This window comes from Dermacentor andersoni, chromosome 2 (assembly GCF_023375885.2).
Source record: "Dermacentor andersoni chromosome 2, qqDerAnde1_hic_scaffold, whole genome shotgun sequence".
Classification (NCBI taxonomy): domain Eukaryota; kingdom Metazoa; phylum Arthropoda; class Arachnida; order Ixodida; family Ixodidae; genus Dermacentor; species Dermacentor andersoni.
The window spans coordinates 208,287,392-208,307,134 of NC_092815.1; the positions used below are offsets into that span (position 1 = coordinate 208,287,392).

The 19,743-nt window shown below is 44.3% G+C and overlaps 1 protein-coding gene across 1 annotated transcript; it reads right to left on the minus strand.

The window, feature by feature from the left end:
* Nucleotides 1–2,974: 2,974 nt before the first annotated feature.
* LOC126540180 (male-specific histamine-binding salivary protein-like) lies at nucleotides 2,975–10,757 on the minus strand. Its single transcript, XM_050186970.2, has 6 exons — nucleotides 10,721–10,757; nucleotides 9,390–9,546; nucleotides 6,237–6,400; nucleotides 4,739–4,821; nucleotides 3,221–3,304; nucleotides 2,975–3,121 (listed from the first exon to the last, which is right to left on the minus strand). Exons 2-6 carry the CDS (start codon nucleotides 9,531–9,533, stop codon nucleotides 2,994–2,996), a joined length of 603 nt encoding a protein of 200 aa, XP_050042927.1. The 5' UTR covers nucleotides 9,534–9,546; nucleotides 10,721–10,757; the 3' UTR covers nucleotides 2,975–2,993.
* Between the last annotated feature and the right edge of the window lie 8,986 nt (nucleotides 10,758–19,743).

Below are 19,743 nucleotides of genomic sequence, written 5' to 3' on the forward strand. Positions count from 1 at the left end.
AAGCTACTCGGAACGGCTGGTGAGCATGGATTTATTCGCCTATAATAAACGTTTTCCCGTGGTAGTATCACATTCTTCACGGCGCTATGCGACATCACCCTGCTCACTCGGCTGAGGGTCCCTTCTGGTGGAATTTTTAACCTTCCGTTGCACGCCGCCGCAATTTTCGACGAGCCACCGCAGATCAATCGCAGACGCCGGCACCACACTCTTCATCCTGTTATCTACTTTTACTGTGCTGGCTCCGCCCCACCGAAACCATCTCCACTTGAGCGGGCTCCTTGCCCATGTGAGCCACTCAGGTAAGGAAAGCCTGTCAAACTAGACAATACCATTCGCTCTGAAAGCAAGAAAAGTGACTTCCTGCGAACGAGGAACGCTTTTTATTGGGCTTTTCGAACAACGCTGCGGGTTACCGCCCGATGCTTGCATCGGTGATTACATAAATTTGACATCAGGACATTGGAATAAAAACAGATTGTAGTAGTTTTACGTTATAGGGCTCATAGTTAAATGAAGAGAAGAAAATTTGAGAAGAAGCTTTCTAGTAGTTGAGAGAGCAGAGTGGTCTGCCTTATGTAATCTTCTCCACCAAGGAACTCCAGACAGCAACGTTGCGCAAAAAAATAATTATAAAGACTGAAATACAAAAAGATATTTAGGGGCCTATAACGTAAAACCATTCCAATATCTTTTTATTCCAATCTCCTGGCGTCAAATTTGCGTAACAGCCGACGCAATCATGAGGCGGTCATAGTTATATGAAGAGAAGAAAATTTGAGAAGAAGCTTTCTAGTAGTTGAGAGAGCACAGTGGTCTGCCTTATGTAATCTTCTCCACCAAGGAACTCCAGACAGCAACATTGCGCAAAAAAATAATTATAAAGACTGAAATACAAAAAGATATTTAGGGGCCTATAACGTAAAACCATTCCAATATCTTTTTATTCCAATCTCCTGGCGTCAAATTTGCGTAACAGCCGACGCAATCATGAGGCGGTCACCCGCAGGGTTGTCTGAACAGACCAATCAAACGCTCTCCTCATTCCTAGGAGGTCACTTTTGCTTGCTTGAAAAACGAATAACATTGCCTACACTGAGCTTGTCTTATCTAATTGGCTGACAATAGGCGAGGAGCACGCTCAAGTGGAGAGGGATTCGATGGGGCCGAGCCACTGCACTGATATTCGACAACCGGATGAAGAGGGTGGTGCCGGCGTCTTTGACTGGTCCGCTTTACTTTACTTAGCTTGCGGTGGCTGGTAGAAAATCGCGGCGGCATGCAACGGAAGCTTAGGAATAACGCTAAAACGAATCCTCAGCTAAGAATAGGTGCCATAACGAGATCGTAATTGTGCCGAAAGTGCTCGAAAACGTTACACGGCAAGACCAAAAATTTTATTATACGCCAATTAACCCATGCTCTCCGGCAGGTGCGAGTAGCCAGTGCCTGAGTGATCGGCGGCAGCCATCTTTTATTCCTTTCGGAGCGGGGCAGCCTGGGGCTATTCTGAAGAAAATTCAGTTTTGTTGGGCATATTAATACATCTTTAACGCGTACATGTCACTTTGACGCTGTGAGTTCTTGCGGTTTTGTGACGTCGCGTGACAGGCAGGTAAAGTGGGTGCAGCCCGAAAGCCTTTGACCAATAGCCGAGGGGTAACGGCGAAAAGGCGTCGAATCAGAAAGAACTATTTTTATTTTGTTCGGCCAAATTATGCATAATCCGTGTGTGCACGTCATATTAGATGGGGAGCTATCGCGGCGTTCGTGACGTCGCGTGACACACAGGTGAACTGGGGGTGGTCCAAAAAAGGTTTTGACCAATCGCGGAGGGCTGATTGCAGAATTGGAATAGAAAAGTTTGGAAGAGTTTGATGTTATAGCGCCCTTACATTGGGCTGATATTTTTCAAGCGTAATTTGGAAGCAATATTTTTTTAGCTGCACGTATGCCACCATTGGGCTGCTTTACGACAATGGGACAGCTACAACCACTACTTTGCAGGGTACAGTGCGCAGATCGCAGTGTGTATGATACAACTGTTTATTTGTATACGTCTGGTTTTGTATGAGTTCCGTCTTCGCGCACAATGCGTTGGTATGGCATTGGTTTTGTAAGGAGGAGCTGTGGCATGCAGTTGTGTGCAAGCGCTTGTCATGCTATGGGGTAAACCACAAGCATTTGAAAATATCAATAAATTTGGGACTTGCTGCTGCTGTTGTTGCTGCTGATCTCACCGCTGCGAATATCAGGCATCACTTATTTTCTGTGCACACTTAACAAGAAAAAGGCATTGTTTTTAAGCAGTGCAACACTAAATGTGAACGAGAATGCGCGCTAGGCTGCACAAAACAGAGGGTGCTAAAATATAGTCACTTGCTAGAGTTTTTGTTCAAGAGCAACGACAGGACCAGAATTGTCTTGCGCGAAAGGTCTAGTATGTTTAATCAACTAACCCACGGCTGAATTTTTTTTTTACTCATGGAAACTGAGGAACTTGGTGGTCGTTTTAACGATAAGTTACTTTTAAAAAGGATCTCTTCTTTGTTGATACGCTTCACATGGTAGCTGGTTCAGGAGTATTAATCGGCGCTGTTGCACTGCCTTTCCTCTCGCGGCGTTGGTGTGCCTACATAAGAAAAACGACATCGGTTTTTTAACATAATGTTTTATTATCAAGTACCCTGTTTATTTTTTTGAATAAGGGGGGAAGGGTGATATTTAGTTAAATTTTCTATTGAGGGTAGAATAGCTTCTTAAAGAATTGTTTGTGCCAGCTGCCGGTGAAGCAAAAGCCTTACAGATTCGTTCATGTAGCATTTCCGTTAATAACATCGGCTCGAGTAATGGATATTGGAGACAAACGACGATTTTATTACGTATGCATCTTGCGCGGCCGCAAGAAAAGGGAAGCCGCTGCGCAGCTGCCTCTTCAAGTTCACACACACACACACACACAAAGTCGGCTACGTCATCTATCAAAAGGATATTTATTCTCCTCCACACAGATCTTCGTCGTAAACCATGTACTTCCCTGGTCCACAAAGTAAGTGGAATGCAAAGAAACAAAGTGACTCAATTTTGTGTACTTCTTCCGCTTTGGCCCATAGTTCGCAGCCTGGAATGTGATCGGAGTTTAGTGTTACTCTCCTGGTGAGATCGTGTTAATGGAGTAGATGCACCAGAAACTCCTTTTAATGGCCCGGTTAGTGCTTACCGTTACCTCGGTGTGGAACCCTCAGGATTTCACAGTTCTTGTACTCCGTGAAGGCGACGGGATACTCCACAAGTTTATCTCGCGCTATCAAAGAGAGAAGAAATATGCATCTGTTACAGCATTGGTAGTCGCTTTGCACGAAAAGCACTAAGCATGTCGTAGGTGCAAGCGCGCAGTGTCTTGTGTTTTCAACTTGACAGTTCTCGCAAGCAATCGCTAAAATGGTTCGCTGGCTTTACCGATCCTTGAGCTTTACTAACAGTTACGAAGTGCACTTAAAACGAAATGCTGAAGAAAGCATTAACGCAAACAAAATTGCTACAATAAGGAACTGACGTTACCATACTTGGTTAAATTTATGAAATAACCGCTTTATTACACCCAAGAATGTCACGAAAAACGAGAAAAAGAAATCACGCGATGCCACTGCCTACAAATCTTCATGGAGCTTGTAGTGTCACTTAATGTAGCAGCTGCCAGCGAGACGAGAACGGGTATGAAAATGTCATAAACGCTGGGCTCAAACAGTGAACATTGCAGCATTTTACACACACGCACGCACGCAAGAGTCTACTATTTTAGAACCTAACCTATAAAACTGAAGACTTGAATGTACAGACGTCGCTGTCAGTAACGATGTTCCAAATGATTGAAAGAAGAAAAGGTGCCGCAGAGGGACACTGGAAGAGCCCATATATATCTGTGTGGGCTAACCATTATGGCAAAGGATGCAGGGGCTGTGAAACACTTCAATATATATAGTCGGCACTGGGACAGAAACGTGCTCTGATTTTTAAAACCCTTTTGTAATCAATATGATCACTTTTGTTCACTGTTACCTTTTTGCGCATTTTGAAATGACCCGAAAAGATTGATTCTTCGGTGACGGACAGCCATGCTTAGCAGCATCGCCATAATAGCGTTTTGCTCAGTGTTTGCCGGCAGATACATGGCAATCTAAGGCTTTTTAATTAGCGTATACTTATTTGTACGGTGAAATGCTACAAACGTATGAAGTACTCAGAACATAATACTTTCTGAAACTGCTTCGCAAGAACAAGAGAAAGTATTACTAACGTTGTCAGCGCTACAACTCCGAATGCATCGCTTCCACTGGGACCGAATGGTTACTGCTTTACCCTTAAGCCCGCTGTGATTTATGTTACACACATTCGATACAATCATCTAGAATTGTTTCTTTAGAACAGACCGGCTATGCACATGGAGGTTTGATACTTCAACATGATCTGCACCCGTCATGTAGCAATTGAAAGTCGCACTGCTAAATTCAAGTACGTTTTGGCTAGAAAAGTCGTGACACCAAAGGGAACTCAAAGAGAATTCTCAAAATAAAGATTAAACAAGTTGCTGGCAAGAGCATGGTCTACAAGTGATTGTCCATTACCGTTATCGATACGAACGTTCAACACGTCATTGTCAGTCACATATCGCTCCGTATTTATACTGTACGGGAAGCGCCCAATTATTGAAATGAATATTGTAAGTCGCGTCGCTTACTGGCTGAAGTGGAAGTCTGGATGACGTCAGGAATGGGATATCCGTCAGTCGCTCGAACCCACGCATATGCTGTTCGGTTGCTCCTGGTAAATCAGCGAATGGCGCATAGCATGAATGGAGGCACATATAAAGATTTATGCACGTATTCACAAAACTTTATTTACATCGCATCCGTGCGACAAAAATGCGACCGCCGTTGCTACAGGCAACCACGCGTCACATCGTTGTCGCGCGGACCGATAGCATGAACGGCGGATGCCCAAACACCCCTCCACAGAGAGTTTTAGCGTGTGCAGTATTCGCGTAAAGGCAAACGGAATGGGTGTCTTACCGCGTGACGGGAGGCGAAAATGTGAACAGCATTGGAATTGGAATTCTACTTCGCGGCTGATGTAAAATTTCGGCAGTGGTGCAATCGTGTTCATGCCGCAAATTTACACCAGCAGAAAAGTAAAATACACTTGGTCCCTTGCAGCATTAGCTCTGTGCTTGTCTAATTGAGCGATGCACCCCCAGGCGGCTGCATCGTGCAGAGCGTTCATGTTTGCTTCTCCGCTCATCCGGTAAAACGCTCAGTTCTCTTGCGTTTATCCAAATACTGGACACTCTCTCATAAGGAAGTGATGTTACGTAAAATATCTGTAGGTATACTGGTTCACTGCTGGCCGAACAGCGATGGGGAAACGCAGTAGTGGCAGTGCGAGCTTCGATTAGAATTCATAATTCGGATTTCATTAATTAATTTAATTATCAAATTTGAATTTGTTGATCCTGAATTGTTCTGTGGACTGTTCTCCAAAGATATTTATGTAGGACAGTTCACGTACGATCGTGCCACTAAAGCAAGGGCTTTCCGGCTCTGTGTAAAGGAGAACACGCACATGAGTGCTGGTGCTTATTAGGCGCGATACGCCTCCTGCTTAATGTGGTTGCCATTGTTGTGCTCACAGCGGAATGTATACACTCGACATAATGAGTGCAGTGCAGCCGTTCCTTGAGTAGAGGAATGCTCCGTGCGTCATCATTTCGTGCACAGATGATCCAAAAGTGGCCTCGCCTGTCTTAATCCCAGAAGATACTCCGCCTCCTTGCGACAACTGCCTGTGTGATCGACTACACACGTGCTTTCCTTTTAGCCCATTTGTATTACTCTCTCCGATCCCTCTCCTACTCCTTTAATACTCCCTTTTTACCCATCGCCGGAGTAACAGGGTAGCAAACCGGACATTGAAACCTTGTTAAGCTCCGCACCTCTCCCTTTATTCCTACCTCCCTGCCTCTCATCCGTTTCGCACATGCGGGCGACACTGGATTGGAAGACTGATAAATAAGAGACAGGAGCAGGTAGAATGAGGTGGTAGAATTTCATTTGTGTACGAATATGAAGGATCTACTCATAAATGTGCATTGTGCAATATTCTGTGCCGAACAACCTTCGCATCCTGATGGTGATGTGAGATAGGAAGCCCCGGAGGAAAAATCATATGGCAGTTCTTACTTTGCCCGAGTAATGGGATCGATATCTCCAACGTCGTTGACGGTGTACTGTTCTTCTTCGTTGACGGAAATGAGTTCGTTGTAAACGCATTTTCTTTCCTTGTAATAAGGCTCGTACTCATATGACCTCATGTAGAGGTAGTATTTGCCCGGCACCTTCAGAGCCTGAGAAAAAAAAAAAAAAGAACGAGTTCCTTGTAGAAGGACGAGCACAGAAAAGAAAAGCAAGAAAACGGAAGTTACAAAATTCAAGACATCGGATGGAATTTACAATGCAGCGGCCATAAGGGATGAAGTAATAGAGGCTTCGGAGTAAGTTTACACTAGCTGGCGTGCATTAAGATTCAGTAGATGTTCGGCACCCGGCCGTTTTTCAATTTTGTCCTGCTCTCAATGCAAGAATCATGGCTGGAAATAAAATCCACGCCGTCGTAATCAGCAGCAGAACGCCATAGGCGTTTGGTCATTCAAATGTTTTTCGCTGTGCACAATCAGATAAAACGTTTTCCAAGTGAAACTCCAGTTCAAGTTGAGTTATTTTGCTGTTTCTGAATAGATAGGCATAACGGCTGGGCAAAACGCTGTAACGACAGCTAGACGAAGCTGTACGGCCTGCCTTGAGAGCCGGTCTGTGTAGAGAGATCCAGCAGTCGCCTACGTTGCTGTTCGCCCTGAGAGGCACTGCTTGGCACACCCTACTGTAACGTAAGTAGCGGGAAATATCGATGCAGTATTGGATACTTCTTTAATAATGAAAACACTGTTGAACTCGTATGGGTCCCTGCCCATTCGGGGAATCAAGGGAATGAGGAGGCACACTGGGTAGCCCGAGGTCTAATCAACCGGGAGATGTGCCCCTCAGACTCGGATCCCATGGATGAGGCACCGACGACATACCACGAAATAACAAACTATTACAAGCAAAAAAGGCGAATCTACCCGCCTCCAAACGCAAGCCTCACGCGAGCGCAAGCCTCGATCCTGCGTCGAATCCAAACTAAATCGTTCCCCAGCCCACATTGGCTAGCCATAATTACCAACGGGCAATGGAACCCAATATGTCAAAACTGCACAAATCAAACATTGGCTACCCAAAATCACATTCTTTGGGGGTGCGAGGGCTTACCCCCTCCCAGGTCGCTCCTGCCAGCTCCCTCACTACAGATGTGGGAAGAGCTGCTCAGAACGCCGGATGAAAAAGTACAAGAAGCCCTCGTCGCCTGGGCCGAAAGGGTCGCTCCTCGTGAGGGGCCATTCTAGGACTCGGGCCTGCCAGATCATAACTGAGCAGAGTCTCAATAAAGTCACGTCACGCATGTGCTGTGGCTGTTACTCTTGTTTTACCTACCGACACAGCGCTGGAAACGTTAATGTAGATTGTAAGTACGTCCACAATAAATATTCTTGTAATGATCCTTATAAGTTAAGGAATCAAAAGGAAAGAAAATGTGAACATCTACATGCAAATTGCTGACTGTCTGGAAAAAGTAAAACATTTGTCAAACGATCGAATGTCACATTAGCCCAAATTTATCTGTTGACATATACAAGAATGAACGAATCCATTTTCACAATGCGATAACAATTATAGGCAATTTGGCCACGTTAAAAGGAAACTGTAGCTCGGGGCCTACTATGATTTCCCTAATAAAATACATGTAAAGTTCAAAGACGATTTCGCGAGACAATCAACGGAGCGATATGAACGAAATTCGTCGACGTTGAGAGAGAATGTTACAATATAGGAAATGTCGAAAACATAATTATGAATTAGGACCACGTACTTTTTTATAGAACTTGACCAAAATCAAAAAGTTAAAAAAGAAATAGAAACATAAACTTTGCAAATTCTTCACTCCGCAGCATAAAGAGGTATCGTAGTATTGTGAAGCGCATCCGTTGAAGCCTTATTCTTTATAAATGCTTTATAATAAGTTGCAGCTCATGTGAAAAAATTAGAATGTTTACGCGAAGTTATTGCAATTTAACAACGGTATTTCTAAAGTCATACTCAGAAATTACTGTCATATTTCAGAGCGCTGTATAATACATCAATTATGTCTGCTTTAGGTGTCCAAAAACAAGATTGTTCACAGGATTGTGATATCGCTATTAATTACTGACTTATGAAGTTGGAGACGCGGCACGTGAGATTTTTATTTTTTGGATGTTGCAAGTTTCAATTCAGTCATAATAACTGACGGCCTAAATGAAGTATTTGCTCTGTATATTTCGGAGAATAAATATGTTTTTCTTCTAAATACAATATCCCACATAAAATTCTGTGCAAGGGATGCTGAGCAAAACAATTGAAAACTTTTTCAAATGTTATTTATTTATTTTTAATTTATTTTAAAACTAATTTTCTGATTTTACGCGCCACACCCAAGAAAAATTATTATTAGGAACGCCGTAGGGGGCGGGGGGGGGGGGGGGGCTCAGGGTTAATTTCGGCCCCTTCGATTTTGTTTGTAACGGGTGCCCAATGCAGTGTACACAGGTGTACTGGCATTTCGTCTTCATCGAAATGCTGCAGCCGCGGTCGGCATTTGATTCCGCGACCTGGGGATTAAGCACCAAAGCCAGTACGCCACCACGGCGTACGAAAACAATTTGAACCTTTCCCATTTAATTAGATAGGAGCTTTCGAGATAAAGCTTTCCTTATGCTCGGAACGCCTATGCATTTTCAAATGATTATATGAAAATAATAATAAGAATAATACAGCATGGCGAAAGAAAATTGTCGATGAATGACGCTTGCTCACGGGCTTCCCGAAAGAAGCAAACACATTGTTTGGGAAGTTGGTTAATCATATACTATTAGTGATCAAGAAACAGGGCAACAAGGTAAATACACAAAAATCTTTACAGTGCAAGACGCTTTATGGGAGTGATTTTCCTGATCAACTACCTCTTTCTTTGCTCTTTTGGATGATTCTTGCATAGTAATTTACTGCACAGGCCTCGCGTCAATGTACGAGAAAACCTCAACCAGTTATGTTTAAAGCCGTTATAGCGTCTTACTAGTTTTCCAAATATTGAACTGCTTAAACGGGTAGTGAAATGCCTGCCCCATATTAGGTCAAAGTTAAACACTGCAAGGAAGCGGGCTCGAGCGTACGCAAGAAATACATCCGCCTTGATTCGCTTACCTTCCACGCGTCTTGATATTCCGCATACTCTGGCTTCCGCTCAATTTGTGACCGGCTGAAGGAAAAAGCCGCCGAAAGCAGCAGAGCAAGAAGCAAAACTTCCCCACTGCTTCCTGAGGTAGCCTTCATATTGCAAGGTATCATCAGATTACGTCCCCTGAAATAAAAAAAAAAAAAAACGCGTGATCATTCGCCAGATTTACCACAGGATGTGACTTGGCAGAAATATTGCATCGTCGAGACGACAGAAAAGAACAACGCTGAAGCTGCACTGCCTGTGTTATGCCTCAAGGCATATTACTATGAAATAAAATATCAGCTACGTATAATACTTGTATCAGGAGCACATTTTTGCAAATATAGAAATGATGAATCGATATAGTTGCTATTGGATTCGCGGCAATGCAGTCGCTGATAGGAAAGTCAAGACGACATATACGCACGAAACATGCAAAATAAATGTGGCCCCTGTCTCCGTATTCGCCGTATTTCTCCGCGTTCTGGTTGCGCAAGACTGCTCAAAATTTACATTGTGATTTCATAATTTTGTTGATTCAACTCGTGCGCAAACACTCGTGGCCAAATAAGATTGCAATTGGTTTCGTTTCTATGCCTAGTAGTAAAGTGCTGGTGGTAAAAGGCAAATTAGGAATATCCTATACGTTACCAGAAATACTTCATTGCATGTCTTTGAAATAGCATATACGTACAATTATGCTACTACTTGGTACAACTACTTTTGATCTTTTAGGGTGCAATTTAGTCAGCAAACATTATATTTGCTACCATAAACTAAAGCGTATTTAGATGCGTTAATTACATTATTATGTACATTGTTTCAGGTAATGTATGTCACACTACTTATTAATAATGGTTATTAGTCGCCAACACGTGTTTGTCACGTTTGGCCAAATGCAGAACGCAATGAAAAAATTGCCGTTGAATCGGGTCTTCTAAACAGATTGATACATAATCCACTTCAAGAATAGGTCATCACTCATAATAATAAAAAAAAAAGCCAGCTTTTGACTTCTTGAACGTTCTCATTATTCTTATTGTGTGGAGTAAGTTTGATTTCAATGTAGTGGTCTCCTAAAGACAGGCGTTATTTTAAGAGCCGATAAGCATAAGAACCGCGCGTTGGAAACCAAAATCACACAATGCACTAGTGATGTGCTGCTACATTACATCGGCGTGAACGTTTACGAGACTGAGGGTGACATGTCACTTGGAAATGATTTAACGTCGATATGTCAGAAACTTAGACCATTGATCAGTATTATGGTACGCAGCGCGTACTATCAGCAAAATTACATGAAAGCTGCGCTCACCAACACCTGCAGATCCAAGCAACGAGCCTGCTGGCAAGACGTCTACAAACGATATGCAGGATCTTCTTACGGAGTAGCTACATGGGAAAAACCGTGAGCCACAATAAGAAAGAAAAACGGGTGCCTGTTCTCGGAAATGATTAGAAGAGCCAGTTCCACGAGCCAGAAGAACCGGTAGCTGTGGCCGATGAAGCAACAGTCAGTCGATTGCCACGCCTGGTACAGAGCGAGATCATGGAGGTCGCTTCGCGCATTTGTAAGCACGCCTTTGTTGGCACGTGGTATGGAGTAGCAATCAAAAGGCGTGTGTAGGTGGTATCATTCCAAGTAGGGCATTATGTAACAATTGATTTACCAGCAATCATTGAGGAGGCAGATATGGCGACAACTTATTCCTTTTGCTCGTGGTGTCTTCAGGTCTGTATCTAATGTACTTTTGAATGTTCCCACTAAGGACGCCAAAAAGAAATGAAAAATAAAAGGAAACCTCGAACATGTCTGGTAAATGTAAATGTAGCTCTCTGGTAACAAAAAACGATGTCATGTAACTTCAGAAGGGCGAGTAGTGCAAAATAAAATAAAAATAAAGGTGATTTAACGGGTTCACTACAAGACATCACGGGAAGTTTAACGACTTGCCACATACCACTACTGTTAATTCATCTTCTTTCGAGGATCAAAGGGCCCTCGACTCAATGATAATCTGCGCACCTACTTGTAGCCAATATTATCGTTCTTTCGATGATATAGTGCACCACCTATGGGAGGTGAATATCCGAAATCAAAGTGTTTCCTCAATAATGAGAACTTGTCTTAAATGACTTGAATAATCACAGTGCAGGTACAAAATTTCTTTTCGCATTGTTGGCGCTGTATTTCCAAAAATATAGATGTGAGTTTGGAGGCCTTATAGAAACCCAATCATAATTCAGGCGTCAAAGGGCTAATATATTGACAGAAAAACAGCACGTATTGTAGTTAGGGCAATAACTCAAAGTACAGTAGTGTCTAAGGAGGGAAAGCAGCGGGGTCTCTGGCAGACCTCCCATACCAATTCGCTGGGTGGTGTAGGGGGTCTGCCAACGACTCCGATGACAACCTGATGATGATGATGTCCCGTCAGGCACGTACCCAGGGGGGGGCCCGGGGGGGCCCGGGCCCCCCCCGAAATCAAGTGGCATAACCCCCCTCCCCACCCACGCCACCACTGCTCACACATTTCTAAAGCGCCGCCAGATCAATGTTAAGACTTGGCAGCTGTTCATCGGTCGGCATTATGCTGCCTTTTTCACTCCTCTTATATGGCGGTAGTTATCGGCATCTCTTGTAATGTGAAGGACAGTTTTCTCATAGATTCCGCACCCGCGCGATTAACTCGAGATGCGTTCAGTTGTCACCACCTATTCAACCGTCACGCGCATAGCTGTTGCTTTTGTTTAACCTTCTTTGTTTAGGCTGATCCTGGGACCTGGAGAAGGATGCGGCTGTTACTCAGCTGGTCTGTACTCTCATGGAACGAGTTGCTGCCGGAGAAAACGCCAATTGCGTTTAACTTCTCCCTTTGCTTCATTATTTCCTTGAGTTACGGCTCGCCGCGACGCTGGCAGATGCCCGGAACCATATACACGTGATATGGGTTATATAAGGTGGGGAAATAAAATAATGTGAAAGAGCGTCCATCATGAAACCCTGCAATGCCCCTTAAACCCATAAGCAAGATGACTGTCGCCCGTTACATCGTCTGTTTTTCCTTAATTGTATAGCACTTTTCGTGCAAAATTGGCAACCGGAAACAAAAATCGCAAGGAGTTGAGAAATTAAGCGATCTATTAAGGGAGAGAGCCATGGCAACAACCAAACTGCAAGCAAAAGCGAATAATAAAAAAGTTAACCGTTATTTATGAGAATATTTATGGATCAACGTCTTTTTATTTAAAAAGGAAGTAGAGAAAACGCCGCTGCCGGAAGTGGAGAACAATTACTTGTTTTGAATGACGCTTCTACAGTTATCGGTCGAACCGCCTCACGTAGCCACTTCTCTGCTCTGCTTATGTGGGTGTTTTTCTAACCTTTCGCGGTGAGCGCACTACGTCTAGAATCGTAGAGTCCTGCGCTCTACGCGGTTGTATGGGACTGGCGGCGGCACAGCGTTACGCAATTCGCGGAACTGTCAAAACTGATCAACAAAGCGAAAATAACTGATATTCGAAACTATAACATGAGAAAGACTCTAGAAGCCGTAAAAAATTAACGCAGCCTGAAATCAGTAAAAAAGAAACCTGGCATAGGACAAACCATGATGTATGCGCTAAAGGATAAGAAGGATAATATCATCAGCAATCCCGAAGATATAGTAAAAGCAGCGGAAAAATTCTAAGCTGACCTGTATACAGTACCCAGAGGAGTCACGATACCTCACTTAGAAACAGTAATGAACAGGATACAGAAACTCTCCTATAACTAGTGATGAGGTTAGAAGGGCCCTGCAAGACATGAAACGATGAAGAGCGGGAGGAGAAGGTGGAATAACAGTCGATTTAATCAAAGATGGAGGAGACATAATGCTTGGAAAACTGGCGGCTCTTTATACGAAGTGTCTATCGACTGCAAGGGTCCCAGAAAACTGGAAGAATGCAGACATTATACTAATCCACAAAAAAGGAGACGTCAAATAATTGAAAAATTATAGGACCATTAGCTTGCTCCCAGTATTATATAACATATTTACCAAAATAATCTCCAATAGAATAAGGGCAACACTGGATTTTGTCAACCAAGGGAACAGGCTGGCTCCAGGAAGAGATACTTTACAATGGATCACATCCATGTCATCAATCAGGTTATCGCGAAATCTGCAGAGTGCAATAAGCCTCTCCATGTGGCTTGCATAGATTACGAAAATGCATTTGATTCAGTAGAGATACCAGCAGTCATAGAGGCACTACGTAATCAAGGAGTACAGAACGCTTACGTAAAAAGCTTGGAAAATATTGCTACATGCGTGTGGTATTTGTTTGAACGAGGCGCGTGGGCGCCATCACTCCAGAAAAGAGGAGGAAGAACGAACTGGGCTCGCGCTGTGAATCTAAGCGGTCAGCGCTGCAACCGTTGTTGTAAATATAATCTGTAAATAGTTTCTCGTCTTACTGACTCGTCCTTCGCGTAAGAATACCTACAGAGGTTCTACAGCTACCTTAATTCTACACAAGAAAAGCAGGGCGATACCTATAGAGAAAGGGGTCAGACAGGGAGACACAATTTCTCCAAAGCTATTCACTGCGTGCTTAGAAGAATTCAAGCTATTAAACTAGGAAGGCTTAGGAGCAAAGATTGATGGCAAATATCTCAGCAACCTTCGGTTTGCGGATGACATTGTTCTATTCAACAACAATGCAGACGAGTTAAAACAAAATATTGGAGACCTTAACAGAGAGAGTGTAAGAGTGGGGTTGAATATTAATATGCAGAAGATGAAGATAATGATAAATAGCCGGACAAAGGAACAAGAGATCAGGATCGCCAGTTGGCCACTAGAGATTGTGAAGGAGTACGTTTACCAAGGTCAATTAATCACAGGGAACCCTGATTATGAGAAGGAAATTCACAGAAGAATAAAAATAGGTTGGATCGCATACGGCAGACATTGCCAGCTCCTGACTGGAAGCTTACCATTATTATTGAAAAGTAAGGTGTGCAATCAGTGCATTTTGCCAGTGCTGACATATGGGGCAGAGACTTGAGAGCAAGTTAAGGACCGCGCAAAGAGCGATCGAACGAAGATTGCTAGGCATAACGTTAAGAGAGAGAAAGAGAGCGGTTTGGATCAGAGAGCGAACGGGTATAGATGATATTGTAGTTGACATCAAGAGGAAAAAATGTAGCTGGGCAGGTCATGTAATGGGCCGGTTAGATAACCGTTGGACCATTAGGGTTACAGAATGGGTAGCAAGAGAAGGGAACCGCAGTCGAAGACGACAGAAGACTAAGTAGAGCGATGAAATTGGGAAATTCGCGGGCGCTAGTTGGAATCGATGGGCGCAGGACAGGGGTAATTGGAGATCGCAGGGAGAGGCCTTCGTCCTGCAGTGGACATAAAACAGGCTGATGATGATGATGATGATGATGATGATGATGATGATGATGATGATGATGGAGGTGGTGGGCCCCCCCCCAAAAAAAAATCCTGGGTACGTGCCTGTGTCCCGTGACAAACTGATGCTTTGATGGAGAGCAGTTCGGGACTTACTGTCACTGACAGCACAATTCCGGTTGCTTCCAAGCTTTTCCTTGGCGCCTGTGCTGCTCACGCAGGTGAGGCCCACGCACCAGCTTCGTCTTAGCGCCTTCATCTGAAGACTCATTTGAACTAATGATTACAGTCCCGATATGGAACCCGGTAGGGGCTTCATTGATGAGATTTCTGAATGTTTATCATCAGAATGTTGAACTTGCTTGCACCGTTGTGCATCCCTAATTCTACTTCATCATCCCTCATCACGTATTTATGTCCCCGTCACACCTCCCCCTGTGCAGAGTAGCACGCTAGATCCCGCTAGCTCAGACCGACCTCTCTGCCTCCTTTCAAATAAATTCTCTCTGGTTGCGCCATATTCTCTAAAGCCGTGACACGAAAATATGTAATTGAAACCTGGGGTTTGACGTAGACGCCGCGCGGTACCCCCGAAACAGGGACGACAATGGTGGTGTCGGCGCTGACAAAGGTAACTCCCTCTTCGCAATGGCGGTCGTATGCACGAAAGGAAAGACCGTGACTGCGGGCTCCGTAAGGACTAGATCGTCGGAGGCAGCGGAAGAAACGGCAATCGCATTGGCTATAATCAGCGGTCGGCAACAATACAGAACAATAATCAGCGACTCCAAGACGGCTATTAGGAATTTCACAAAGGGCTGGGTCTCCACCGAGGCGGCCAAAATCCTGAACCACAGAGCAGAAGACTTTAGGAACGGCACAATTACACCCAAATACCTCAAATGGATCCCGGCACATATGGGAGAAGTTACCATGAGTGCCCCTCCCAACCTCAACGAGAAGGCCCACCGAGTCGCGCGAAAACCAACCCACCGCGGCACGGCCAGTGACGGCCCAACACCCCGCAACCCCCGGGGAAGGGGGAAGGACTGCGGCGGAGGCGATGGAGAAGACGGAGGAGGCGACGACGACGAAGAAGCGATAAAAGACGACAGGGACAGACTGGTCACGTACCACGACATACTGACACACTACACGAAACAAAGAGAAGCATACCCACAACCCCACAAACAACTCGGCAGGTCTCAAGAAACAGATTGGAGAAGATTGCAAACCAGAACGTTCCGCAACCCAGTACACTTAAACAGAATAAATTCAACACAATATCCAGACGCAAGCTGCAAGCTCTGCAAACACGAACACGCAGACATGGCACACATCTTGTGGAAGTGCACACAGATCAGTTCAGTATACGTAGAGGACAACATAGAACCGGACCTTCTCGAGGAGCGATGGCTAAGCGCTCTGACTAGCTCAGAACTACACGACCAATTATGGGCTATCCAGCGGGCCCGGGCAGCGGTGGAAAGGCTATGCCTCACCGCACACAATGCCCCGGTGGCCTGAGCCCGGGCTGGCAACCTCGCAGGTCCTTTTTCCATTAAAGTTTTTTCCGTCCGTCCGTCCGTTTGACGTGCGAGAACCACGATTTGAATATGAGGCTCGCTGTAGTGGGGAACTCGGTATTAATTTGGACCACCAGCGTATCCTTCACGTGCCCCCAATGCACGGAACACCAGTATTTATTCATGTCGCCGCCATTGAATAGAACTGTGTAATCGATTGGCAGATGGAAAATGAAGTTGAATCATGAAAGACAGGAATAATGCGAGACGCTCTTCCGGGGCCACTTCCGCAATTACTGACGTTCACACACTAAATACTGCTATACAACTAGTCTGCTATATTTCCTGCAGCAGCATCATGGAAAGGCCTATGAAATTGAAATTTAGGTTTTTTAATGCCTAATGCCTTATGTTCAAAGCAGGGTGGATAAGGTTTTCTCTGGTAGATAACTTTACCACCACCTTTCTTTCTTCTTTTTTTTTGCTCTGCGTTCCAATAGGCGCGTGGTGCCAGTACCCTGCTTCCCACAAAAAATAAACGAGATGAAACACTTGGAAAGGGCGAATTCACTTGTCTGCGGCAGATAGTGGCAGCCTTAATACTTCGGTTTATTTGACTGGTTTCTACCAAGCTCATGCTATGTAGTTCGCGCTCATATCGAAGTCATAGGTTAGTTTCTCGAGGCGTACGTGCGGCCGCTCGCAAGAGCAATGGTGGCCGGAAACGCAACCACGTCACTGCCGTTTTCATTGTAAACAAACGTGATTGACGCCCAAGGCGCGTGCCCGCGAAATTCCCTCCAAAAATGCGGCAGACGTCGCGCACAGAACGGAACCTTCAGCAGCCACGGTACCGGAACTCTATTCGATCGCGGTCGGGCTTCCAACACAACGATGAGAATGCCTTTGGACACTGTGCGGTGAAGCTTGGCATTCTTAACATTTGAGCTCGATGTTAAGGGCGCCGCGAGAGCCTTTAACTATAATGCTCGAAGGCGACCACCCGAAAGGACCACTACAAGATATTGAACATGGAATCCGATCGATGCCACAAAGTTTCGTACGAAAACTACTAGAAAGGGATCACGGGGTTCAAGCGGTTCGACACTAATCCTAAGCGTTCCTTACACTACGATCTCCTTTCGGGAAGTTAAACTCAGCAATTTGATTGAATTCCTAAATTTCGCTGTGTTGGCTTCAAGTGAAATTGAGAATTTGCAAATTGACCATCACCAACCAAGAATGCGCCAATTTATAAGGATTATTCTTGTCTGTAGAAACTTGTGCGTCTTCGCGCGTTTAGATTAAATAATAGAAATTCAGACAAAAATGATAAATAATGATTAAGATGGTACCAACAACTTGAAACACAATTACGAAGATTTGACAAAGCCATGTACTACCCCAAATTCCCGCGGTAGCAATCTAAGCGGCTGGTTCCCTCTGGTAATTTTTGCAGGGGACCCTATGTCCGATGCAAGGTAATGCGCGTGTCGACTTGAAGGCCAGCTCGCATCAGAAGTACTCCTTGCTTAGGTGAAGTTTAAAGGAGGTTCTTCTAACTTCACGAACTTTTTCTTAATTGCACCGAAAATAAAAATAATGGCGAATAAATATGTTGCACAACACTGATGAATGGGCGTTTCGTAGTACGCTTCACAGCTTTCGTATTGAATGTTTTCTCCTAATTTTCAGACTTGCCTCATTTCTTAAACCATCTTGACCAACTACAGAGAACGAAGAATAATTGTGTGTTTTTTTCCGTGGAGTTGCGAACATGCTTTTACTCGAGTCCTTCTATACTTACAGTGCCCTATGCACAGATGACATTTTCAGTAGATTCCAAAATACGAGACGAAAGTGTTAACGCAATCAGTGTGACGATTGTTGCGATTTGTTCGTGGTGGTAACACTGGCGCTTCCCTCAAACCGTGTTCGTACCAGGAATAAAAGTTATACAGGCTGTTTTGACTCCGTAAAACCGAACATACAATCTCATCAATCAATTGGAAGTATCTTCTTTCGTGGAATTTACCGAAGCTCGTTCATGTTATACAATCAAATTGCGCTCCCACGCACAACATCGCTCGCATGTCTGGCGTAAAGGAATTGCTGACACGCGTTGGAATGCGACACATTTTCAAATTCGCCATCTACGCTGCTGAAAACGAAATGAGATGGTTAGCACATAATAAAAAAAATGGTACTGAAAGAGAAACTAGTCAACCAGGTGTTACTGGGTTTATTCACGGAACAAGGGTCCACATTTCAAGACCTTCAAAGGGCCATAAGTTTGCGTTCCAGGGCTGGTTATGGTTATCCCCGCAATGGGGCGATCAGATTCTAGATGCTGCCTGCTAAAATTCTAAAGTAAGATTAGTCCGCAATAGTTTTGGCTGCTGTGTAGTCTGCGGTAACTCAATCGATGGAAAGGTGTGACGAAAACATTTACCTTAAGAAAACGCTCACTCCAGCAATCGCGATGTGTCGGCTAAAAGTATTCCTTCGAAACATTTAAGGTTTTCCTGCCAAAAATACCGAAAAGTCGAATTGCAAGGTGTTTGTACCATCACCATCATCATCAGCAAATTATTGTGCGCGCTGCAGGGCGAAGCACTCTCCTAGCGATCTCCGATCGCCCCTGCCTTGCGCAAGCTGATTCTGACTTCCGTCCGAAAATTTCCTAATTTCCTCGTGGCACCTAAATTTCTGCCATCCTCGACCGAGCGCTTCTATCCTTGCCACCCATTCTGTAACTCAAATGATCCAACGGTTATCTGCCCTAGGCATGACGTGGCTCAGCTTCCTTTTTTTTGCTCTTAATGTCAGCTAGAATATCGGCTATCCCAGTTTGCTCTCTGGTACGCAACACTCTCTCCTTGTCTCTTAAGGTTACGCCTGACATTTTTCATTCCATCCGTATGCAGTAGAATCCATTTTTATTCTTTTGCAAACTTCCTTCTCGTGATCAGGGTCCCCTGGGAGTATTTGACCTAGATAAACGCTCTCCTGCATGGATTCTGGAGGCTGATTGGCAATCATGAATTATTGTTCCCTTGCCAAGCTTTTCCACATTACTTGTCTTCTGCATATTCATGTTCAACCATACTCATACTTTCTCGGTGCAGGCCCTTAATCATTTGCAGCAATTTATCCCCTGTGTTGCTGAACAGGAAAATGTCATATGGAACGCGGAGGTTGTTAGATACTCGTCGGTAACCCTCCCTCGTAATTCTTTCCAATCTAATAGCTTGAATACTACAAACATTGGATACTTATTATAAAATACTTCTTATAGCATTGGAGAAATTGTGCCTCCTTGCCTAACGCCTTTCTTGATATCTATTTTGCCACTTTATTTATGGAGAATTAAGGTAGCTTCGGGAACCTTGTAGATGTTTCACAAT

Excerpts from the sequence above, each read along its gene's own strand:
- LOC126540180 (XM_050186970.2), bottom strand. The coding sequence starts at position 9,533 with ATGATACCTTGCAATATGAAGGCTACCTCAGGAAGCAGTGGGGAAGTT. Across the intron at positions 6,401-9,389 it reads AATATCAAGACGCGTGGAAG|GCTCTGAAGGTGCCGGGCAA; the intron begins GTAAGCGAATCA and ends TTTTTTTCTCAG. Across the intron at positions 3,305-4,738 it reads CCAGACTTCCACTTCAGCCA|CGCGAGATAAACTTGTGGAG; the intron begins GTAAGCGACGCG and ends TCTCTTTGATAG.